Below are 26,906 nucleotides of genomic sequence, written 5' to 3'. Positions count from 1 at the left end.
TTACCAACAAATTACCAGAACATACTTTCTCACCACCAACAAATTACCAGGACATTCCTACTCATTACTACCAGGACATACTTTCTCATTACCAACAAATTACCAGAACATTCTTTCTCACCACCAACAAATTACCAGGACATTCCTACTCATTACTACCAGGAAATTCTTTCTCATTACCAACAACTTACCAGGACATGCTTACTCATTACTACCAGGACATTCTTTCTCACCACCAACAAATTACCAGGACATTCCTACTCATTACTACCAGGACATTCTTTCTCACCACCAACAAATTACCAGGACATTCCTACTCATTACTACCAGGACATACTTTCTCATTACCAACAAATTACCAGAACATTCTTTCTCACCACCAACAAATTAACAGGACATTCCTACTCATTACTACCAGGACATTCTTTCTCATTACCAACAACTTACCAGGACATGCTTACTCATTACTACCAGGACATTCTTTCTCATCACCAGCAAATTACCAGAACATTCTTTCTCATCACCAACAAATTACCAGGACATTCCTACTCATTACTACCAGGACATACTTTCTCATTACCAACAAATTACCAGAACATTCTTTCTCATCACCAACAAATTACCAGGACATGCTTACTCATTACTACCAGGACATACTTTCTCATCACCAGCAAATTACCAGGACATTCTTTCTCGTCACCAACAAATTACTAGGACATTCTTTATCATACGCATTTGCTGTCATTTTTAAGCAAAACACTACAAGTCAGGAGACTCTGGCCTTTGCTAGTTTTGTAGATTCTTTAATTTTAGTTCATTTAAATGTTTTGGAGTTCTGTGTGACGTCCATTTTCACTGACTTAGTACACAATTTTATTTAGTGTCCAGACGAGGACCATCTCAGGTTGCGGCACTTTCTCGCTGCTTTGGAGACCCATCGGCGGCCTTCCGCTGTAGTCTGCTGTTTGGTCGGGTTGTTTTTTCTTTGACATCTTCCCCATTTCCATTCTCAATTTTAAAATCAATTTGTATATAAACGTATATTTTGTTTGAATTTGTCCAAAACCAGAAATAAGCAGATATTATCACTATTTCAGAGTTAAATGGTTAAATACCATAATTCAATAATAAATCAACCAAAGTTTTTTAACGATCATTTATTATATACATATTTACATATGAATGGTTTTTCTTTCGAGCATTGTTCATTAGTCCATTTGTAATTCTTCTGTTTCCAGACAAGAACACAATTCTCTATTGGCGGGGAAGAATTTAATTGTTTTCCAATTTTTAATGATGAAGGTTTGTCTTGTGCCCAGTATGTAAAGTTCATGACCTTAGGAATACTGCCATGGACACCAGTAAACCACTTAAAGTTACTAATATTTGTTCCTCTTCCGCCTATCCATGCATCATCACCTGAAACAGAAATTCCATACATTACGAATTAATAAGAAATTCCATACATTACGAATTAATACGAAATTCCATACATTAAGAATTAATAAGAAATTTCATACATTACGAATTAATACGAAATTCCATACATTACGAATTAATAAGAAATTTCATACATTAAGAATTAATAAGAAATTCCATACATTACGAATTAATACGAAATTCCATACATTACGAATTAATAAGAAATTCCATACATTACGAATTAATAAGAAATTTCATACATTACGAATTAATAAGAAATTCCATACATTACGAATTAATAAGAAATTTCATACATTACGAATTAATAAGAAATTCCATACATTACGAATTAATAAGAAATTCCATACATTACGAATTAATAAGAAATTCTAGTATTTTTTTTCTTTAAAACTGTTTTCGAATTAGTTTACAAGACCCGCGAATTGCAAGTTCACTTCTTGAGAATCTATATTTGTATTTAAATCAGTCACGAGTGTTATTAACTCAGGGGAAATTGGTCTTACCACCTCTTTTCAAAAGAAGGCTCAGACAGTATCAGCCTTATTGTAAAACCAGCATCTTATATAAAAAGAAGATGTGGTATGATTGCCAATGAGACAATTTTAACCTTTTTATGATAATAATCCTAGACTTTAGGGAACGTAAAATAATTAAATCATCTACTCTGGATTAATTATTGAAACAATTCTACTGCCACTCCCACCTCACCCCCAAGATATCAAACAGTCGTCCTCTATATTTAGATATGGTAAGTGTTTCCCGATCGCCAGTAACGCACATACACACAGACGATGTATGTGTTAAGAATCACGAGCATTCAAAATGTACATGAAAAGTTTACGAAGATTGAACGAGAGAAATGGGATAAAAAAAAGTAATACGAGGAAATGGGAAACGAAAATAGTTCTTAATGTTCTCAATTTAATCATTCTATGTTTTCCAGCTTTCAAAATAACAAATTATGAGTTTTTGTGAACGAGATTATTTTGAAAAATACTTGCCTATAAAATAGTTCGTCAATGATGCAAAATAAAGAGCCTCTTCTTGGTCCTCTATATCCGTCAACTGGGATTTCATATTGGTACAATTTGTCTGTATAAAAAATACACTCAGTTTAAAAACACATTTGAAAATCTTTCTTTTACATAAAGACATTTTCATTGTTTAAGCATATTTATAAAAGCATGCATTTTTTCTTAAATATAGAAAACTTGTCATTCTTTTAACTACATAATAATGTATAAGAAATGCAGGTAACTAAGTAAAAGATAATTAATATTAGTTTGCACTTTCTTATTTGTTTGATTTAATAAATACGCAAACGATTAAGGTTATCTGTTTTCATATTTGGTTAACATAATTCATTTTATTATGAATATGTGTCTATAGTATAATAGAAAGGTAACTATTACATTTTGACAAAGAATCAGCAATTAATATTATTAATTTTCTATTTCACCTTTCCTGTATTTATTGTCTATAGATATGAGAATATGTGGTATGAGTGCCAATGAGACAACTCTCCATACAAGTCACAATTTGTAAAAGTCAACCTTTATAGGTCATAGTAAGGCCTTCAACACCGGAGCTATGGCTCACACCGAACAGTAAGCTATAAAGTGTCCCAAAAATATACGTATATATTTACTTAGGGGCCAACTGAAGAACGCCTCCGGGTGCGGGAAAGATCTCGCTACATTGAAGACCTGTTGGTGACCTTCTGCTGTTGTTTTTTCTATGGTCGGGTTGTTGTCTCTTTGACACATTCCCCATTTCCATTCTCAATTTTAAACAACATGTATATCATAATTGACGGTTTTAATCTTTACTAACCTGAGCGTCAGTCCATGACATATTGAATTTGCTGAAAAAATAACAGTTCCCTTTGTATCGTTCCCAGCCTTTTAAACATCCAATCTGTTGTGTACCTGAAAATAGTAGACATGATTAAACTCAATATAAAAAGAAATTCTGTAATCTCTCTTTGTTGCCAAAGAGACAACAATCCGACGAAGCAGCAGAAAACAGCTCATAGCGACTAATGGGTCTTCAACATAGCGAGAAAATACCGCAACTGGAGGGCAGGCGGGCATCAGCTGGCCCCTTAACTAAAATGATTACTAGTTCAGTGAAAATGAACTTCACAATTAACTCAGAAACATATAAATGTACTAAAATAAAAATAAAACATGCAAGACTAATTATTAAAAGACCTTGGACAGGTACAACAATGTGGTGGTTTAAACCTGTTTTGTGATATCTCAGCCCTACGCCTATACCTTTAGCCAATGTAGGTCAAACAAACGCTCAGCACCCGTATCATGCCAACAACCAGTTTTAGAATACACGTGTTTTACTTCCGATGCAAAGGTCCTATATCATATACATGATATAAGAGTGAATCAATATTAATTCCAAAATATGCCATTTTTATACTCAACACCGGAGCTAGGGCTCACACCGAACAGTAAGCTTTAAAGTGTCCAAAAAATATACGTATATATTTACTTAAGGGCCAGCTGAAAGACTCCGGGTGCGGGAATTTCTCGCTACATTGAAGGCCTGTTGGTGACCTTTTTCTGTTGTTTTTTTATTTGGTCGGGTTGTTGTCTCTTTGACACATTCCCTTTTTCCATTCTCAATTTTATAAGTAACTATGTCCGTTCTGAATAATTCTGTTTAAAGGTTTGGTTAGCTTTTGGGGTGAATGGCGACATTGTTGTGCTTTGTATAGAATATTACCATAAAAATATTGGATATGAAATACCTAACGTATAAGATGTCTGCTTTATACGAATGATGTCCTTGTACCGATGATTAAATTTGGCAATTGTTTTGACTAGTTTGTGATACTTTCGCAAATTCTTATGTAATAATTTTTCAGTAATATAAAAACCAAAAAAGATGAGTGTAAACCCAAAAACAAATAGTCGTTCGACCTCTGGTCTGTATTATAACTCTAAAAACTCGAAATGGAATCCTGAGCAATATAACAAGAAAATAGTTTTCTTCTTATACATTTGTGGGGCTGACTTAACAACAGGAATTAAATAAAATACAAGGCTATCATCCACGGAGTTTAATAGAAATATTTGGAAATTATTGCACACATATCTGGGGGAAGTAGATAACATAATTCATGTGCTTTAGCCGATACACAAAGGATACATGTACATAAAAAAATATATATACATGATTCCGCTAAAAAAAAAAAACCTTTTACGGTCAATGAAATCATATCACTTGACAGGCCAATAGGTCATGCTGTTATCATAAATCACCGTTAAACAGTTTTTAATTAAAATCATTATGCAATGCATATTTGATCGGACAATATTTATTTGTGATCAATTTTCTGTTTGGGTTCGTCAAACCCCCCTAGGATTGTGTATTTATGATTATCAATTTTACTGTTTTCAGACAGGATATACGATGACGTGTTTCCTTTATAAGTTTGATACTTTGACACTCTATCTACACTGACTCCGATTTCATGAACAATACCAACAATTATCGAAAGATAAGTAGAAAAGGAAGAATGCAGTGCAAATAAAATCAGGATACAACTGGCCATATATGAAGTGGACTTTAGATGATTTGAATATTTACTAAATAAGTTCGTCATTATTCAAATAGATTCGATTTTGGTTCAGCATTTCTTATTCGTTTTATCTTAAATAATCACTCTACGTTGGAGCGCTCACAGCGACACTGCTGTACATGTGCTGTTTAATTGTTTTTGTGCGATTTGAAAACAGAAGTACAGAAGTGTTGTTTAATGGTTTTTGTGCGATTTGAAACAGAAGTACAGAAGTGTTGTTTAATGGTTTTAGCGTGACTTAAGACAGTAAATAAAGTGTTGTTTCATTGTTTTTGTCTGACTTGAAACAGGAGTAAAAGTATAGTTTAATTGTTTTGTGATGTTAAACCCCTCATTATGACTTAAAACATCAGTAAACGTGTTGTTAAATTGTTTTGTGATTTGTCTGGTGCGTGTTGTGATTTTTATAAATTAAGATCTCGAGGCGTGGCATACTAGAGCGTTGTTTATTAAAATATCCATTTGGTGAATCAAAAATTATACAGTTCTAAACAACAAGTAAAAAATAACAAATAAGAAAAATAATAACCATGCAACATACCTTTTGGTGACGGTACTAAATAAGGCAATACAAAATAATACACCAAGACACAGACGCTAGTCGCAAATACACATCCTAATGTAAAACCAAGAAAACAACAACAGCAACTATATGTTCGAACAGAACGAGTAGCTCTTTCTGCTTTTAAACTTTCTTCGGTATCATACAAGTTACCAACAAATTTATAACGTTTAGACACAGGCGCCGTTTTTGTGTCGTTTTTGTGATAATCATCGAATCGTAGTTTTTGTTTTTCTTTTAGAGTGTCTCCATTTTCATAACATGGATCGTCGAAATTGTATTCTGTCGTGTTTGCGTACAGTTCCATGTTTTAATTCGTTTCTGACGAGATAACAATACAAACTAAATGTTTCACTGGGAAGATATAAAAATATAACTTTGTAGTGACTGTACCGGAAATCTAAGTCCTTGTGATATGGAAAAGGATGACATGAGTTGTATCATTTTAATTCAACACAGGAGCAAATGAGGATATAAATTTAGGTTTTTTTATTGTTAAAATTAATTCAAACTTAAAGGCAACACAATTTGTCTCGTAAATTGCAATATGCCAATAACTTTTGCTATGCCAACTTGACATTTCATCAAACAAGGTCAAACAAGGTCATTTCTAATTTTATAAAAAAATATTTGTGTCGTTAAATTCTAATTAACTTTTTTCCTTTTTCTTAATGTTGTTCTTTATAGTCTGACAATACCCTCTATGCATGAGATAATTAATGATAATAAACTTAATTCATTAATGTATTATAGAAATATGAAAGTACGCATTCAAACATCATCTCTTTTGGAGAAAAACTGGAGAAATATTTATAAAAAAGAAGATGCGGTATGATTGCCAATGGGACAACTCTCCACAAAAGACCAAATGAGACAGATCTATATTAACAACTATAAGTCACCGTACGGCCTTCAACAATGAATAAAGCCCATACCGCATAGTCAGCTATAATGCCCGAAATGACTAATATAAAACAATTCAAACGAGAAAACTAACGGCCTAATTTCGTGCAAAAATTTAACGAAAAACAACACATCAACAAATGATAACAACTGAATACAGGATCCTGACTTGGAACAAGCCTAGGTACCTATAGATATAGGACGATGTGGTGTGAGTGCCAATGAGACAACTGTCCATCCAAATAACAATTTAAAAAAAGTAAATCATTATAGGTCAATGAACGGCCTTCAACACGGAGCCTTGGCTCACACCGAACAAGCTATAAAGGGCGCCCAAATTACTAAACCATTCCAACGGAAAAACCAACGGTCTAATCTATATAAAAAATAACGAGAAACGGAAAACACGTATATATATATACATATATACAGAATGAGGCGGGGTTATATGAGAAACTTACCATTATTATTTTTTTTCAAATGATTTGATATGCTGTTTTGAAAGTACCATACTATTCCGACGATGCCACCAATAGTTGCGGCACAACCAAAGATAAATCCACACACACAGCAGCAAAACAGGTGGCGCTTCTTAATTATGCTACACGTCGACGTCGCTACCATTTTGATATTGTTGTAGATTCAAAATGTAAAAATTGATAAATTTTAAGGTATAAATTTTTAGATGATACATATATTGACAAATTAACATTTCTCGAAGCTTGTTTCTTTTAATTTGTTTAAGCTTTTATAAATGTTATAATTTATTTATAGTAACCAATGGTACGATATTAATCATCATCTGTTGTGATGATTTAATTGGCAACTAATTGGAACTGACACACGTGATAAATAATGTATTGTAAGGGGATACTCGTTATGGGTCTTTACTTACCCAATAAGGTAACATCTTCTATGTGTGATTTGAAATGTAAACACGCCATATTATATTTCTTTTTCATATAGCGATAGTGTTTCTGACGACTATATATGTCGATTTTCATGTGTACAACATTGTTGCACTGAACTCATTCAACATACTCATGCTGCATAATTAATTTCCTTTAACGTGCATCGATATGAACATATATTTAATTATTCCGTTTGAATGTCATTACCAGTTTTCTATGACTGGAAAAGTATAATATATAATTAGGCCACTTTTCTTAGTCACTTGAAGATGAAAAAAAGTATCACATACATATCAAGTAACATCCTTTACACATGGTTGTAGAAAAAAATAAAATAAAAAAATATTACTAAAATAGGCCACTGGCGCTTGGTATACAGATAATTTTTTAATTTTTCATTTTGTTGTTGATTGAAATATTCAATTTTCTATAATATAATACATATCTATCACGACTCAGAAAAACCATTTTACCATCCATACTAAGAAAAATTTAAGAAAAAAATAGTAAAATTTGATTTTTTTCTCTGAATCGTTTAAATCACTGGAAACTAGGTGAGACATGCAAAAGAAGTGATAGATATGTATTATATTAAAGAAATTGAATATTTTAATCAAAAACAAAAAAAATCAAAAAAATAAGATATCTGTATCATATACCCAAGCACCTGTGGTTTTCCCCGAAAAGAAATCTTTTAATTAACACGATTTTTATTACGTTGAAAGATGTTAATTCGGGTAAAAAGTTTTATTTTTAAATAAGACCATCATTTATATCCAATTATGAGTTAATGACCATTTTAGGTGAAATACTGTATGTCAATATCAATTTTATGACATAACAGTGACACTCGTGTGTCCGGATTATATCATCCTTATAAATATAAATAAAAGGAGATTTGGAACGGTGAGAAATATCCATACAGTATCTGGCTTGACAACTAGTAAAATATGGTTTCGAAAATAGTCTGTACTCAAAGTATCGAAGTACTGTAATGCCGGTTTTTTTTTTGTATTGCTCCAGAAAAACTAATTATTATTTTCAACAACAAAAATCAGTTTTTAAAGTTTGATCGTTTGTTTACTTTTGTTCCATTTTTTTTTTAATGTGACCTTGGACTTTGACTTTGCCTGTTTTTTTTTTTTTTTACAGATAGATAGTTTATTAACGTCTCACCATTAATATACACAATACAATATTTACATATATCATAAAAACATAAATATATATTAATGCCATTCTAAAAAGAATTATGAGAGACAAAAAGTAAAATTTCATCAAACAATAAAAGGACTTTATAAAACTATGTACATGTACTATTTAAAATTTCTAAAACAAATTTAAATAACTTTACAGTCTAAAAAAAATATTATCGATATAAAAAACGTCTCCTTCTGTCTAAAATAGATTTGCAGGTTTTGGCACATTTGTAAATAACATTAACGTTTTGACATCCCAACACAAAAGACAGTTTCTCACGGTTCGTTAACATGTTAAAGTTCTCATCTACACTGTTTATATATTCATAAAGTTCGTTCCTTAAATCGTCATAAAGCGGACATTCAATTAGTACATGTTCCTCAGTTTCAGTTTTACTTTCACACATAAAGCAAGTCCGTTCATGCATTGGTAAATGTTCGAAGCGCCCGGTTTCGATTCGTATGGGTGCAACCCCACATCTGAATTGCGAATATGCTCTACGTTGAGCAGGAGATAAAAGTGTTTTTAAATAAAGTTCACAACTAATTTCGGTTTTAAATGTTCTATATGTTCTTAATTTGTTACAACCACCATCCACACGTCTTGCAGAAACTCTATGGAGATCTTCGGTCCACTTAGTTTTAAAATCAATTAACAGTTTATCTTCTATTTTGGCTAACACCGTAGTTTTGTGAATGTTCGTGTTCATTATACCAGTCACTAATATTACACAATTCAAACTGCTGATAAAGTCTATAATTTGAATTTTTACATGCTTTATACCGCCTAAAACTATGTTCCGCCCAGTTATGGATTCTTTTATTAAGTCGATCAGTGTGCATATACCTTAAACGATTCCAATGATTTATAACAGTTCGCCACTGCCTTACACAAGGTGGTTTCCAGGCTGAATCTCCATTCACTGCTACATTAGGTGTATACCGTCCGACTCCCATATAAAAACGAATTGCCTTATTTTGTATCGAATTTATACATGAAAATGTTCTATCTCCCCACACTGCCGCTCCGTAGCTGATTGTACTCCAAAACATCAAAACCATTCTCTCCTTCCCTTTGAATGCGTCTCTATTAGGATAAAGCAGGTGAAAATCAAGTTTCCATCCATAAACCATTTGAAAATTTTTTTTAATTACAATGACCTTGACTTTCGACCCCGTAATAAAAAGGATTCTATCCTTTTTCTACAATTGAAGTTTCGTTTCAATCAATCAAGTAAAACAAATTTAAAATTCAGCAAACCTTTTAAAAACTCTATTTGTAGTAACCAAGACTTTTACGGTTAGCAAGAACACTATGACCAGACCTTCCAGGTTGGCAAGAACACTATGACCAGACCTTCTAGGTTATCAAGAACACTATGACCAGATATTCCAGTTATCAAAAACACTATGACCAGATATTCCAGAAAACAAGAACACTATGACCAGATATTCCAGTTAGCAAGAACACTATGACCACAAGTTCCAGATTAGCAAAAACACAATGACCCCACTTTTCATGTTTAGCAAGAACACTATGACCAGACTTTCCAGGTAAGCAAGAACACTATGAACAGATATTCCAGTTAACAAGAACACTATGACAAGACTTTCCACGGTGAGTAAGAACGCTATGACCACACTTTCCGGTTGACAATAACACTATGACAAGACCTTCCAGGTTAGCAAGAACACAATGACCAGACTATCCAGGTTAGCAGGAACACAATGACCAGACTTTCCACGGTTAGCAAAAACACTATGACCAGAATGTCCAGGTTAACAAGAACACAATGACCACACTTTTCATGTTAGCAAGAACACTATGACCAGATTCATGTAAGCAAGAACACTATGACCAGACTTACCAGGTCAGCAAGAACACAATGACCACACTTTCCATGTTAGCAAAAACACTATTACCAAACTTTCCATGTTAGCAAAAACACTATTACCAAACTTTTCAGGTAAGCAAGAACACTATTACCAAACTTTCCATGTTAGCAAGAACACAATGATCAGACTTTCCACATTTGGCAAGAACACTATGACCAAACTATCCAGGTTAGCAAGAAAACTATGATCAAACTTTCCATGGTTCGCAACAACACAATGACCAGACTTTACATGGTTAGCAAGAACACTATGACCAGACTTTCAAGGTTAGCAAGAACACAATAACCACACTTTCTATGTTAGCAAGAACACTATGACCACACTTTACATGTTAGCAAGAACACTGTTACCAAATTTTCCATGAAAGCAAGAACATAATGACCAGACTTTCCACGGTTAGCAAGAACACTATGATCAGACCATCCAGGTTAGACATATCACTTTACCCAAACTTTCCATGGTTCGCAAGAACACAATGACCAGACTTTCCATGGTTAACAAGAACACTATGACCAAACTTTCCATGGTTAGCAAGAACACTATGACCAGACTTTCAAAGTTAGCAAGGACACTATGACTAGACTATCCAGGGTAGCAAGAACACTATGACCAGACTTTCCAGGTTAGCAAGGGCACTATGACCAGACTTTCCAGGTTAGCAAGAACACTATGACCAGACTTTCCAAGTTAGCAAGGACACTATGACTAGACTATCCAGGGTAGCAAGAACACAATGACCAGACTTTCCAGGTTAGCAAGGACAATATGACCAGACTATTCAGGGTAGCAAGAACACTATGACCAGAATTTCCAGGTTAACAAGAACACTATGAATAGACTTTCCAGTTAGCAAGATCACTATGACGAGACTTTCCATGGTTAGCAAGGACACTATGACGAGACTTTCCAGGTTAGCAAGGACACTATGACCAGACTATCCAGGTTAGCAAGAACACTATGACCAGACTTTACATGTTAGCAAGAACACAATGACCAGACTTTCCATGTTAACAAGAACACAATGAACAGACTTTCCACGGTTAGCAAGAACACTATGACCAAACTTTCCATGGTTCGCAAGAACACAATGACCATACTTTCCATGGTTAGCAAGAACACTATGACCAAATTTTCCATGGTAGGCAAGAACACTATGACCAGACTTTCCTGGTTAGTAAGAACACAACAACCACACTTTCTATGTTAGCAACAACACTTTGACCAGACTTTTCAGGTTAGCAAGAACACTGACCAGACATTCCGGTTAGCAAAAAGTAAAATCACATAAATACTGAACTTAGGGGAAAATCATTTCGGAAAATCCATAATCACATGGCAACATCAAATAACAAAATGCATAAAAAACGAATGGACAAGAACTGTCATATTCGTGACTTGCTACAGGCATTTTCAAATGTAGACAAGGTGGATTAAACTTGGTTATATAGCGCTAACACTTTTACCAGATGTTCCAGGTTAGCAAAAACACAATGACCAAACTTTCTAGGTTAGCAGGAACACTATGACCAGACTATCCAGGTTAGCAAGAACACTATGACCAGACCTTTTAGGTTAGCAAGAACACAATGACCATACCTTCTAGTTTAGCAAGAACACTATGACCAGACCTTACAGGTTAGATAGAACACTATGACCACTTACCAGGTTAGCAAGTACACTATGACCAAACCTTTTAGTTTAGCAAGAACACTATGACCATACCTTCTAGTTTAGCAAGAACACTGTGACCAGACCTTACAGGTTAGCAGGAACACTATGACCACACTTTCCAGGTTAGCAAGAACACTATGACCAAATCTTCTAGTTTAGCAAGAACACTATGGCCAGACCTTACAGGTTAGCAAGAACACTATGACCACACTTTCCAGGTTAGCAAGAACACAATGACCAACCCTTCTAGTTTAGTAAGAACACTATGAAAAGACCTTCCAGATTAGCAAGAACACTATGACCAGACTTTCCATGTTAGCAAGAACACTAAGACTAAACTTTCCAGGTTAGCAAGAACACTATGACCAGACCTTCTAGGTTAGCAAGAACACTATGAAAAGACCTTCCAGATTAGCAAGAACACTATGACCAGACTTTCCATGTTAGCAAGAACACGACGACAAAACTTTCCTGGTTAGCAAGAACACTATGACCAGACCTTCTAGGTTAGCAAGAACACTAAGACCAGACGTTCCAGTTTAGCAGGAACACTATATGACCAGACTATCCATGTTAGCAAGAACACTAAGACTAAACTTTCCAGGTTAACAGGAACACTATGACCAGACCTTCCAGGTTAGCACACAATGACCACACTTTTCAGGTTAACAAGAACACTATGACCAAACTTTTCATGGTTAGTTAGAACACTAGGACCAGACTTTCAAGGTCAATGACCAGACTATGTAAGTATAACATTAACTTAAACATGATCCAAGAAAATGAGGTCAATGTCATATAAACCAGACAAGAAATACATGTACACCTTATAATCATGATTAAATACACTAAATATAGTTGACCTATTGCTTATGGTTTCTAAAAAACAAGACTTTACCAGAAGACTAAACATGAACCAATAACCCATGAAAATAAGGTAAAGGTCAGAAAAACCATGCCAGGCAGACATGTACAGCTTACAATTCTTCCATACATCTAATACAGTTGACCTTTAGCTTATTGTTTAATAAAATCTGACCAAAACACCAAATCTTTACAATGAGCAATGAACTGTAAAAATGAGGTCAAGGTCAAATAAAACCTGTGGGAATGGCATATAGATCATAAAATATTTCCATACACCAAATACAGTTGACCTACTGCATATACTGTGGATTCATTTATTTTAGTGGGTACCAATTTTCGTGGATTAAGGAAAACTTACATGTTCATAGATATTTAATTTTATGGTTTTGCATAAGTCTACATACAAGCCTATAGAAATTTTTTTATTCATTGAACATATAAAGCTTTTAAGAAGTTAGCTTACGCTGCTGCTGGATCACTTTCCCTGTGTCAAGCTTTCTGCAGGCTTGACAAAAATGAATAAAAATGTTAAAATTCTTAATTTTTATTCTGAATAGAATACAATACTATATATAAATGCACAATTTCTAACATAAGTGACACATTATTTTCTTTAAATAACATAGCTATACAAACAAATTATTCACTAGTTGTAGTGAAAAAGGACAAAGATTTTACATGTTCACAGACCAGGCAAACCAAGTGTAACACTAAATGTCAAATATAAATGAAATGATTTAAAATTTTTGAAACAATATCATGGGAATGGCAGTGTTTTAAAATAATAATTTACAGAATATTGAGGAAGGGAGAAGTGAAGCTAAATATTTTCCTATATTTGGTTTGTATAAAGATTTATAAATCATTATCTGAACAGAATCACCATAACTACTGAGTGTGTGAACTCCATTTAGAATAAAATATAATTTGTAAATTCAGGTCAAGTTCACTTTTCTTCCTATTTATTTTAATATTTCAAATATGTAACATAATGTAATAAAATATGCAGTATTAAGTGTCAAAAATGCATGAGTGTTCCATGAAGATGTGTGCTGCTGGACAGATAATACAAGCAAAAATGATTAATTTCCTGTTTTAGTATGTGAAACCCCAAAAGATCACTCAGTTCAAAAGCAAAATAGGCTGTGCAAAACTTCATGCCTAGCAGAATAATCTGAGCATGTTTGATTAAATACTGTCCAGTTGTTTTTACAAAGTTATAAATAAACAGTGTGATATGGATGCAGCCAGGCGACACAATAAATGCAAGCACCACTACCTAAATTAACGGTACAATATACTTTATGATGACATGATTGTAGTATGAAATTTCATTCATCAACGAAAAGTTTATATATAAAATGATTTACAATAAAAACAATAGATAAAATATATCACACACAACAGAACTTAGGATACTTTAGAATGTTTAGTGAAAAGCACATTTCCTAAAAAACTAAAATCTGAATTCTTCATTTATACTGCAACACTAAGTCACTATCTCTCTAACATTTACACAATCATGTATGGTCATCTAGAGCTATTTTAACAATGATTAAATACCGAGATTGATATTGGTCAGGTAAAACAGCTTATTTCAAACAATATTCTAGATTTCTCCCGACCATAGTTTTACAAGACCATTTAATAAGGTTCAGCAATTGTCAATTTAATAAAACTACCAGACTGACAAATCAAAATAAAAACGTTCATAAGAAAATAGGATAACACATTTACTACCCAACCGTATTACTGTCCATTGGTATGGCAGATATAATAGGATATGTGTTCCCATTGCTACATAGGAAAAATTGTAACATATGTGTTATGATGTTTTCATATGTGTTTTCCATGTTTTCATATGTTCAAAAACATGTTTTTATATCGTGCCTAATCATATGAAAAACAGATGTTGCAATTTTTCCTTTGTATTTACTACAATTATTCATACTATTATGTACAGCAGATTCATGTTTGCTTTTCTGACTGCCATTGCAATACAATGGATTTTGCAACAGGGTATAGCTGATTTTATACTGTGTTAAATCTCCAATACCGATAACCAGTAATAGGGTGTGTTTATAGTTTTGGTCTATTGTTTAAGACCAGGAGTTAATTTCACCAAAATACGTACAACTAAGATTTATCCTAAATATTCTGAATTGTTCATGACTTATTATTAACCTTAATCGTAAGTTTTTTGGTGAAACCGACTCCAGTTGTTCTAGGCACTCCATATACAAGGTGTTAATCTCATTAGTAATGGTTATTAGATGTCTGTACAGTCATTGTTAGGAATATCTGAAGTCCAATCACCCCAACTGTTGTTGTAAATAAAGCTTTGGCTGCTAATAATGTCCATGATCCTAGGCCAACTGCATGGATTAAAATTCTGAAAAATAAAAACATGCATCATATCATTGTATACTGAAAATATAGAAATTATCAAATGTATGTATCATTGTAATTGAGCCACATACATGAATGTAATTATGAAAGTTCAACATACAAACAAGATTTACAAGGCAAGTTGTTTTTGTTGCTTCTAACTTCCTATTGCATAAATTGATAAAAAAAACAAAAAACAACAGTGAACCTTAGTGTGAAAAACATGAGAAAAAAACATATATCTATGTTCTGAATTACAATACCACTTAGTAGTCTTAATAGGAAGATGGTATATCACTTCCTTAAACCAGCTGCCAATTTATAATGATAATGATCTCATTAGCTGGAGACTCAAACAAACATACAGCATGATTTCCTGAATTGTGTTATAAAGTAAACAAACAATTCTAAGTTGTAAGGTAAAGGATCAGCTTGATTAAGAGGTGAAGGAAATTCAAATCTTATATCCGTGGTCTTGTCCTTATTTCATCAGCCAATCAAAACACCTGAACATATACACATACATGTATCATTACATGTAGTAAACAAAAACAGGTATCTGGCTACCGTTGATAGATCCATACACGTTAGTTAAGTATCTGTCCTAAATCTCATTCTAATTTCCTACAATGTTTTGGACAACTTCCAAATCACTGATCAGTTGTTATATTCAACAAACACTTGGACCACAGTCAAATATTTTCTAATATAACAACTGTACAAAAATAAAATGTTTTGCAAGGATAAATTAAAGGAAGACCTAAGGACATGATTTTTTTCCTAATAAATTTTTGTTGTGATATTTATAACATATATCTCAAATACTGTAGATTCACTATTATTCAATGGATACCAATTTTCATTGGATTTTGTGGGTATATGGGAACCACGCAATAAAATGTTCATAGAATAGAAAATTTCCTATAGGCTTGTAAGCATACTTCAGCAAATCCACAAAATTATATATCCACGAACATGTAAATAAACTCATCATAGATATCAGAACTAAAATTTGTATGTATGCAGTGATTTAGCTAGCGCTCGTCACTTTCGTATTTTACGAAAAGGTTTTCGAAATGACGAAAATATTTCATATCAATTTCGTCACTTAAATTTGGAAAGTGATCATTCTACCTGTCTTTATGTTTGTGACAAGTTTATGACCCTCAGGTAATTAACGTTAACCAAAGGTGTTAAAAGTTGTGATGACAAGTAATCCGCTTATCGCCAATCAGAAGGGTCACTAATCCCTTAATTATCATTATAAAACCTCATAAATGACCATCATGATAATCTATTTAAGATAAATCAGTCAGTCAGCATTTCATTTAAATCATTTCTCACAGTTCAGTCGTATTTTCGTCATTTGAACAAAATTGATAAACTTCCCGGACATTTCAACTTTATTTTAATTTCAATATTTCCCTTACGATCATAATTTGCAGTTTTCTTGTCGTAGTTTCGTCATTTCAACGTATTTTCGTCATACTTCATATAAATATTCATCAAAAACTTTCGACAACTTCGTTTAAAAAGAATGAACTTTATTCAAAACGAAAATATTTTCACTTGCAAACAGGTGCTTCCTGTTCTATGCATTGCGCATGCGTAAAAGTTCGTAGATGAATCCGGTTTTATTCTGAAATTATTAATCAATTGTCACTTCCCGTTTTCATTTCATTTCGTTTTAAGATCGAAAGTAAACGTGATCTACAGTCTACAGTCATTAGAATCGTCACATTAAGTATAGATGCAGATCCTGCTATCCAATATTAAAGAAATTGATTCCAAATAGATATCAAAACGTATTTTCAAGGATATAATTGATTGTGAAGTGAAAAAGTCGTTACAAGTTCATTTGTGCAGTGGATAAAAAAAAAAGGCACCCAACTTTTGTTGATAAGGGGTGTGCCCTGAAAATAACTGAAGTGAAGTTTTGACCATATTACCAGATTCCTGTTCTGATCTTCATATCTTAGCATCACATCAGTCAATTCATTCAATATGGCCAATAACTGCCTACATTAGTAATCCTAAAGTCTTCAAAGATCCTAGACTAGTCCTTGAAGGACTTGGACATATATGTATAGCTAGTTTGATAAACATCCTAGATCCCTTGCTTTATAAAAAAATAAGGCTGATTTTTATCACGCGCAAAAGTGACTAAAGCCCTCAAAATCCTAGCTAAAACCCTGATGTATGTCAGACCCGCGTTTTGTCTACATAAGACTCATCAGTGACGCTTGATTCCAAAAAGTTAAAAAGGCCAAATAAAGTATGAAGTTGAAGAGCTTTGAGGACCAAAATTCCTAAAAGTGTTGCCAAATTCAGCTAAGGTAATCTATGCCTGAGGTATAAAAGCCTTAGTATTTCAAAAAATTCTAAATTGTCCTTAATTCACGAAAGTTGGAACCCACGGAAATAAATGAATTCATCTGGTCTGGAAAGATTCATATTTGCCAAACAACTTGGGATTTTATAAGGCTTGAAAAAAATATGTTCAGAAAATATTTTGGTCATTCAATTGAGTTCAGGTTATTGATGTATTTCTGGATTTTATATTTTGTAATTTTACACTTTGCAATAAAAGCTTATCTTTAATACGTCATCCCATTGAACCATTTAGAATACTTACTCTACAATAAGTGGTCTGTAGCAACTTAGTGCTAACAAGGTCATCACTATAGGAACATATGTCTTTTGAAGGTCATTTCTACTGTATAACCATACTAACATAGCCAAACACATATGATGTCCCTGTAGATAAATTATGTATTTATTATTAACAATGTTTAGAAATACAAGTACTGTAAAAAGTAAAAATCTTTGGGAAAGAAGAGAGCAATTATTGTCAGTTTTCTTAAAGCTTTTAATCCTTATGTAAGCTAGACATTCTAGTACAACAAAAATGTCCCTGCCTCTTTTGCAGCAAGTTCATCAACCCGAGTGAACCAGAACAAAATGCAAATAAAAAGCTGCATCATGAGAGCATGATATGCCCATCGCAATTTCAAAAAAAGAATTTCCATTACCTCTTTATGTCATATCAGAATTTTATAAAAAATTAAAAGGAGCTTACATAATTGTGATGCATAGGTCATCATTATGTTTTATACTAAGTTATCCAATATCAGCTTAATATTTTCAAGTATAACCAAGACAGACATTTACAACTTACAATCATACTATTCACCAAATATAATTAGCCTATTGCTTATAGCATCTGAGAAACATATCTAATTACGAAACCTTTATCAAGTTAATGTTGACCATTGAACCATAAAGATCAGGTCAAGTTCAGACTTTTTTAAGTGCTTAAATGCAACAAGATATATATATATTTTTTTATGCCCTGCTATGCACCACGTATCAAAATCTATGTGAGCAAGACTTTCCATACTTACCAAATTAATATTAGATTCAAAACACATCTGTATATATTTCCAGTCAAACTCTACTCCTCTGGCACCAACCCATAAAGGTAATATTCTGAAATATGTTTATAATGTAATTACCTTTTCGGGGAAATACTATTTTTGATTAAAATGTGATACACAAAATGAAATATGCCACAATTTTTTTTAAGCGCTTCAAAAAATATTACAGATATGAATCTTATTATCTCCCCTTTAACATGTTAGACCAGGATTATCTCCCCTTTAACATGTAAGACCAGGATTATCTCCCCTTTAACATGTTAGACCAGGATTATCTCCCCTTTAACATGTTTAGACCAAGATAATATTCCTTTTGGCACATCATAAGGTAGTTTTCTACAACTGTGTAAAGTTTCCTCAACATCTGACCAGCTGTTTACTAGGGGTGATTGTGTGCACAAACATGTGTGGATAGACAGATATGGTGATGCCTTTATATATAAAAAGTTTTTGGCAGCAGGGGATATACAAAACAAGAGGCTGTCACAATGACAGCAAAACGGATTTAATAACATTTATTTGTGTTCTGGCAATATCACAAGAACCATTACTGATGAATGGTGAAAGTGAAAATCGTCAATATCAAATTTGAACTCCATTTTTTAGTCAGTATCAACATATTAAAATTTGAAAAGATTAGATTGAATGGTTCATGAGTAAATGCAACAACGTTAATGGAAACGCCATTTTACGATCTTTCAAGAACCATAACTCCTGAACGGTAAAAGTCAAAATCATCATTATTAAACTTGACCTCTATTTTGTCATCTGTAACAACATATAAAAATTTCAAAAGCTTTGGTTAAATGGTTCATGAGAAAATGCACAGACACGACTGGAAACACCATTTTTCAATCTTTTAAGAAGCATAACTCCTGAACAGTAAAAGTCAAAATCGTCATTATTAAACATGACGTCCATTTTGTTATTAGTAACAATATATTAAATTTTGGGAAGCTTTGGTAGGACAGTTCATGCGTAAATGCACGGACAAGACTAGAAACTCCATTTTTCAATCTTTCAAGAACCATAACTCCTGAACAATAAAAGTGAAAATGGCCATTATTGAACTTGACCTTCATTGAATTGTCAGTAACAGCATATTAAAATTTTAAAAGCTTTGGTTGAACGGTTCATGAGTTAATGCACGGACAACATTTGATTGTCGCCAGCCCGCCTGCCTGCCGTACATCCCCAAATCAATAACGGACATTTTTGTCACAAAAATCCAGTTAAAAAGTAAAAATATGAAGAACTACATTGAAAAGGAGAATGTATATTTCAATTTTTTTTAAATTGTAAAAAAAATATGCTTGAAGCATTCATCTTTGTAAATATCATGACTAAGAAATTTTATGATTATAAAGCTTGTCTGTAAACACCCCCTTTTTAAGAACATTATGTACATGTACATTGTTTTCTTATTATCAAGAGTTCTGCAGGTGCTCAACTTAACAATTTTTTCTTATTACCTTGTAACTAAGAGTTCTGCCGTTGCCCATCCCAGACCTGCCACCATAAATTTAAGCTGTCCTTTTCCTGCTATTTTAGACATTACAAAATATATACCAACTAAGTCTGCAAAATCTACTGTTGACTTCATGAATTCCTACAGAAAAAAATAATCTTAAGATTTAGAAGACATTTCACAAAGATATTTAATATAATGATTAAGATATCACCTTATATGTACATATCATATAAGATTGATACTGCAATATATATGGGTGTGTTTGGATATACGCCAAATGCGTTCTATGGTTACCTATATGTAGCTCTAGGTACCTATGGTTAGTTATTTCGAGAAATAAATCTGACCATGGATGACCTTTTGTGCCTAGGGTTTACCCACAGTTTTTTTTCATTTACTTACTATAGGTTGCCATTCCTACCCATATTTAAGAGTATGGTTAAATGAAATTATTAGTCACAAACATGGTAGAAACTTACCCAATTAGTCTTAATACTGGGTTTACACTAATATGAACTGCACAATGGGTGGCACATGTTGAACAGGATCTGCTTTCCCTTTCGGAGCACTTAAGATCATCTCCAGTTTTTGGTGGGGGTTGGGTTGCTTAGTCTTTAATTTTCTATGTGTTGTTTGTGTACTTATACGGTAAATTGTTTTTGTTGTCAAAAAAAACAATATCTGCTGTGCATTTTTCATATGAATGGTAGAGAGTTATGCCATGACATTGAGTTCCATTTGAGTCAAATTCATCATTAAATTTAATTTTAATAGCCACAGGTGATAAAAAATCTTTTGGAATTGCTTTGCAAACCATAGGTACCAACATGTTCTAAAGCAAAACCTATGGGTAGCCCGTGGATTGTCTACATTTTAACCAAGGTTTACTTATTTTCTGTCTATATGTTACCTATAGATATCCAAACACACCCAGTATGTGATCAAGTGTGGAATAAAGGAATGAGTTGAACTGTAAAATTATGCTTGGTAAATACTTTAAAAAGGCCTTGTTTTGTACATATACACATTTTGCAGAGAACATAGTTTTCTTGTTTGAATTGTTTTACATTGTCTTATCTGGGCCTTTTATAGCTGACTATGTGGTATGGGATTTGCTCATTGTTGAAGGCCGTACGGTGACCTATAATTGTTTATGTTTGTGTCATTTTGGTCTTTTGTGGATAGTTGTCTCATTGGCAATCATATCACATCTTCTTTTTTATATTATTCATCTGTACTGTAACAATGTGTAATTTAACAAAATTTCAAACAAAATAACTTTCACAAATAATGCATGGATAATGTGTAGGTTTTCAGGGAAAAAAATTATAAGATGACAAAGTTTGATAGATGATCTGAGAAAGCTGAATATAGATTTGACCATTGCATAAGTTCACCAATACATACAAAATCAACAAAAAATCGACTAATTACTGTTGATTTATTATTATTTGGATCCTAATTTTTGTGTATTTCATGGATACAGGTGAACCACGAAATCAAGGTTCAATGAATAGGATTGTATGTAGACTGTGGTATAAAAACCATGAAATTAAGTATTCAAGATCATGCAATTTTTTTTAATCCCTGAAAAATAAATGAATCCACAGTATAAAGAATAAGAGAAAGCAGTGTTCCCTTTTTTAAAGAGAAGGAACACATACTGTGATAGTAAGTACTTAAATTGTGTGGTGTTTTAAATTTCTGGTTCCATAATTAACACAATTTTTTTTTAATTTTGTTTGGTACATAAAAATGCACTAAATTCCATTATTAGAGAAGACCATGAAATCTAAATACTTTAGTTTCAGCCAAGAAGAAATTATTTCTTTCACAGTAAAAAGTGCTATATCTAAAATTCTTTGTGCTTGTGAAATGTATCAGTCAGGTTCATACAACATACAAGCATGTAGAGATACATGTACTGTGACTGTTTCTCTTATACTTAGTCCTGTCAATACTTTTGTGGATGTACTACTTAATTCAAACAACGTCCTGGAATATTCTGTCAAAGTTGTACTTACCCCAACAACATCCAAGCCTGTTGATACTTCAGTGGCAGGGAAAAATGTCGCCAAAATTAACATCTTGCATAACTGTGTAAACAGGTAGGTTCCTCCAGCCTGTACACACTTCCAGAATGCTCCATATTCGGCTCTGAAATGAACATAAAATAGGCATTTGAATATGTGTACAAAAATTGGTATTTTTTTATATATATACTACCACCTGCACATGGAAATAAAGATCTGAAAATTTGAAAGTAGGATGTGTAAATACTTCAGTATATATTTTGTTCAGCATGTTTCAGTGTTCTTTTATACAGGAACATCCTTATAATTCTGAGAAAATTTTCATTGAGGCACATTTGTAGTATCCCTAATGTGATCAAAACATGCAAAATGAGGATAACAATAATAATATGTGATAAAAATTCCATGTGCAACAATATTTGGCATGGGGTTATTCTTAATAGAGCTTACACATTTGTGTGTTTTTATAAAGATCAAATTACCACAACATAAATTAAAGACGTAAAATTTAAAAAATTTGAATAAAAGCACATTCACCTACTGAAAAAGTATATTCACTGCGCTAAAAGTAGAGTGCTTCTATGTCAATATGTTTGACGTACAATTATTTTTCGTAAATAACTGTTAATTGAGTAGGACAATTTTCAATATGAAATTTGGTCTTTTTGATAGATAGACAATTTTGAATTTGACTGTCACTGGTTAAAGGGAGATCATCCAGATGCATTGAGACACTATTTCATGGATTAATATTTTGTAAAATATCATTTAAAAGTGTTTTATTATTTTTTAAATAACAAACAGACTTTAAGAGAATAAATAGATCCATTTTCAAAATATTTTTTTTTTTTTTTTAACATCATGGGACAACAAAAAATGCAAGTAAAGGAATATTACAAAATGATACACAGTAGATTTTTTTTTATTATTTTTATAAAATCTTCTAGCGAACTCAAAATTGATAACTTCTAATTTATCTGGAAGAAAGAAATGTCTGGTCTCGTTTGTCATGATGGTGAGACATATATAAATTATGTATTTATCAGTTTTAAAAAAGTATAGGAAGGAGCACAATAACAATTTCATTTTAAATAGTTCTTTGATAAGAATGTGGTTTGAGTGAAGGTATCACTTCTCATTCGCACCCTATACATTCACACATCACACGCTCGCCCCCTAATTGAGTTCACACCCTATACATTCACACATCACACGCTCGCCCCCTAATTGAGTTCACACCCAATTGTTATTCAAATTCCAGTTGAATAGACCACTATCGAGTTCATCCTTCACCGGCAAAAACTCTTCAATTATGCACGCCTTTATGACGTCATTTACCAGATAGAGGGGGTCGCCTGTATCCCTGCACTATTTACGTTCAACAAGCGTCTTAGTGATCGTCTTTGTGCAGGATAAACTAGAAATAATGGTTGCTCTGTAGGTACTTACTGACAATTCCCTAATGACAGCAGTGTTGATTGTCAATTTTGAGAATTCAATTTGCCGAATAATTCGTACAATATAGAATTATAGTTTTACAACCACTCGCTCAACATTGAATGGAAGTGACGACGCCCCTAAACGCACAAATGATGGTGATAAAGGCGCGTATAATTGACGAGTTTTTTCCGGTGACGGATGAACTCGAAAGTGGTCTATTATTAGATAAATTTTTCTAGATGTACATGTATATACCAAAAAACATTATATTTTTCTGAATAAAAGTTGGGGAATTAATTATAAAGATATTTTTATTATCAATTTGAAGACTGATGAGTCTTTTGTAGACGAAACGTGTGTCTGGCTTATATACAAAATTTAGTCCTGGTATCTATGATGAGTTTATTTACTACCACTGGGTCGATGCCACTGCTGGTGGAGATTTATTTACCTAAGGGTATCACAAGCCCAGTAGTCAGCACTTTTTGTGCTGACATGAATTATCATTGATATGGTTATATTCATAAATTATTTGTTTACAAAATTTAGAATTTTTTAAATACTAAGGCTTTTTTACCTCAGGCATAGATTACCTTAGCTGGATTTGGCAACCGGGTGATTTTTTTTAACATTTTCAAGCGGGTTTATTTTTTTCAGTTTTACTGTGGGTTGGGGTCACAAATAGAAGGATAAGTATTGTATTCACATTTAATGGAATTGAACCATTTTTCTGCTATCACTGCTAGCCTTTCATTAAATTCTTTAAATGATTTGACAAATTAGTTTTGTGCATCTGGGATAGCAGATCATAATGGCTTTCGCAGGACTCCCTCCTCCAAGAAGTCTGCTAATGCATGGCCTATAGAACCATTGAAGTTTCTGTCATGTTCCTCGCTTTAGTGCTATATTTTTGGCACAGAGAACAGTAATATCCTTCTGTGACGATTATCCATTTAAAGTCCTGTTCATATTTATCACCAACCCTCAAATGAGGGGTAATCTCTCAATGTAATGACTATCCCTTTAATGAGGGGTACATTTAAAGAGAAACAGATGAGGGGTTACCTCTCCATGTAATGACTATCCCTTTTATGTAGGGTACATTTAAAGAGAAACAAATGAGGACATATTTGTTTCTGGCCTTTTTATCATTATGGACGCTCATTTAGAAAAGTTGTACCAAATAAAACGATTTCCCCCCTTTTATGCTAATAAATCTAAGTTTTTCTTTTTTTTCTTAAACAGTAATATGACCCCTTGCCTGATGGACAGTCCCTCATTTAAGGAATATCCCTCATTTTGGGATCGTTCCCAACCTGTTTATCTTCGCGATCGCCTGTGTGCCTTTTCTGTTGTTTAGTTACTTTTTTTTTTATTTCAACAATTTCAATTCAACTATCCTTTTTAGTTGACTTATATGGCTTAGAATTTTCCTTATCAATTGTCAACTGCCTTTCCATTCCCCCCATTTATAAAAGAAAACATTGAAATTTGACGATCCCCCATTTTTGTCAATGAAAACAAACTGCGAGGCGCGATTAGTACATGTATTTAAATTCTTACGTTTTGCAACCGAAAAAAAAAGCTTACCACCTCCTTAAATGGAAAGCCTTTTAGGTGGTCGGCAGACCAGGCTTGAATGCGGAATGGAAAACACTGTTAAATAGATTCTTTTTCATGACCAATGAACAAACTCGTTATTTAAATGGTCCAGTGATCTTACAGACAATGTGTAAAGTATTTGCTGTCTATTTCTTCAATATCTGCACTGAAGTTTTTAATAATTTGTTAAATATCTTGATGATCATTAACGCTTTTACATGATAACATAGTCTGATAATGCTGAGATAAGAGGCTCAGGTAAAAATAATTATCAGTTATTGCGTAACACTGAAAGACCTCTCAGCGGTGATCAGCAATTGACAATTTTAACCAACATACAAAATGAAAATGTGAAAATTAACACACTGCCGGATCAAGAATTAAGGGAAAACGGCCAATTAAGATGCTGCAGGATCTGCATTATTATGAAGGCGCTGCGGTGCCGCAGCGTGAACCCCACAGCCTCATTATCAGCCTGGAAAAAACACTATACAGACAAAATTTAGGTAAAGAATGTACATACATAACGCCTAGACGTGATGCAGGATTGACGATTTTTGTAAGTGTGACACGTGAAAGACAAATTATTGTGTTGTAAAAATTGTAAATGAAGTCTAGCGGGACTCAGGAAATTACCAAAATATGAGAATAGACCACTTTCGAGTTCATCCCTCACTGGAAAAAAATCATCAATTATATGTGCCTTTATGACGTCATTTACCTGATAGAGGGAGTCGCCTGTATCCCTGCACTATGAACGTTCATCAAGCGTCTTCGTGATCGCCATTGTGCAGGATAAACTAGAAATAATTGTTGTTCTGTAGGTTCTTAATGAAAATTCCCTAATGAAAGCAGTGCTGATTGTCAATTTTGAGAATTCAATTTGAGGAATAATTCGTACAATACAGAAATATAGTTTCCAACCACTCGCTCAACATTAGAATGGGAGTGACGATGCCCCTAAACACACAAATGACGTTCACTAAAACCAGAGTTTTTGAGGGAAATGCAAATCTTATTTTACAAGAGAGTATACTCTGTCATCACGACAAAGATTGAAGATTAGAAATGCATTGAACTCGAAAGTTGTCTATTGCTTACTTACAATACATTGTGTAAGTGGGATACAGGAATCTGACAACTAAGTTAGCTTGATCTGGAGTCAGAACACCCCAATGAGACCCCTTATACTGGCTGTACTCTGAGACAACTAGAACACATTAGTAGTCTCAGCTGTACTGCAACACTTCTTTTGTGCTAGTTTTACTTACAATCCTGAAAACTTGTAAACAATCATATAAGGCACATAAGCAAGCGCTAAACAATTTCCAAAGTGGAATAACGTCATTTTCTCGTATCAACTGTTAAATAAATGCGAAATTAGATGCAAGAGTCGCCGGCTTCTTTAACCGGAAGTAGAAATAGATATATTCAGTGCGTATCGGTTCCGCGATTAACGGGGTAAATGTTATCTTTAAAAGT

The 26,906-nt window shown here is 33.2% G+C and overlaps 2 protein-coding genes across 3 annotated transcripts; both read right to left on the bottom strand.

Annotated features, from left to right (window-relative positions):
- Positions 1-1,142: 1,142 nt before the first annotated feature.
- Positions 1,143-7,248, bottom strand: LOC134722156 (perlucin-like protein). 2 transcript variants are annotated; one of them, XM_063585721.1, is made up of 4 exons: positions 6,971-7,248; positions 3,277-3,371; positions 2,445-2,535; positions 1,143-1,419 (listed from the first exon to the last, which is right to left on the bottom strand). In XM_063585721.1, exons 1-4 carry the CDS (start codon positions 7,131-7,133, stop codon positions 1,154-1,156), a joined length of 615 nt encoding a protein of 204 aa, XP_063441791.1. In that variant the 5' UTR covers positions 7,134-7,248; the 3' UTR covers positions 1,143-1,153. The 2 variants fall into 2 exon arrangements, with proteins under 2 accessions (XP_063441791.1, XP_063441790.1); XM_063585720.1 differs by lacking the exon at positions 6,971-7,248 and adding an exon at positions 5,586-6,024.
- Positions 7,249-13,581: 6,333 nt separating this feature from the next.
- LOC134722155 (BOS complex subunit TMEM147-like) lies at positions 13,582-26,869 on the bottom strand. Its single transcript, XM_063585719.1, has 6 exons — positions 26,696-26,869; positions 22,374-22,506; positions 20,351-20,487; positions 18,846-18,930; positions 18,077-18,198; positions 13,582-15,445 (listed from the first exon to the last, which is right to left on the bottom strand). Exons 1-6 carry the CDS (start codon positions 26,770-26,772, stop codon positions 15,310-15,312), a joined length of 690 nt encoding a protein of 229 aa, XP_063441789.1. The 5' UTR covers positions 26,773-26,869; the 3' UTR covers positions 13,582-15,309.
- Between the last annotated feature and the right edge of the window lie 37 nt (positions 26,870-26,906).

The sequence above is a fragment of the Mytilus trossulus genome, chromosome 6 (genome assembly GCF_036588685.1).
Source record: "Mytilus trossulus isolate FHL-02 chromosome 6, PNRI_Mtr1.1.1.hap1, whole genome shotgun sequence".
In the NCBI taxonomy this organism is placed as follows: domain Eukaryota; kingdom Metazoa; phylum Mollusca; class Bivalvia; order Mytilida; family Mytilidae; genus Mytilus; species Mytilus trossulus.
Note: the sequence above shows the minus strand (reverse complement) of the source record. Positions and strands in the feature narration are given on the sequence as shown.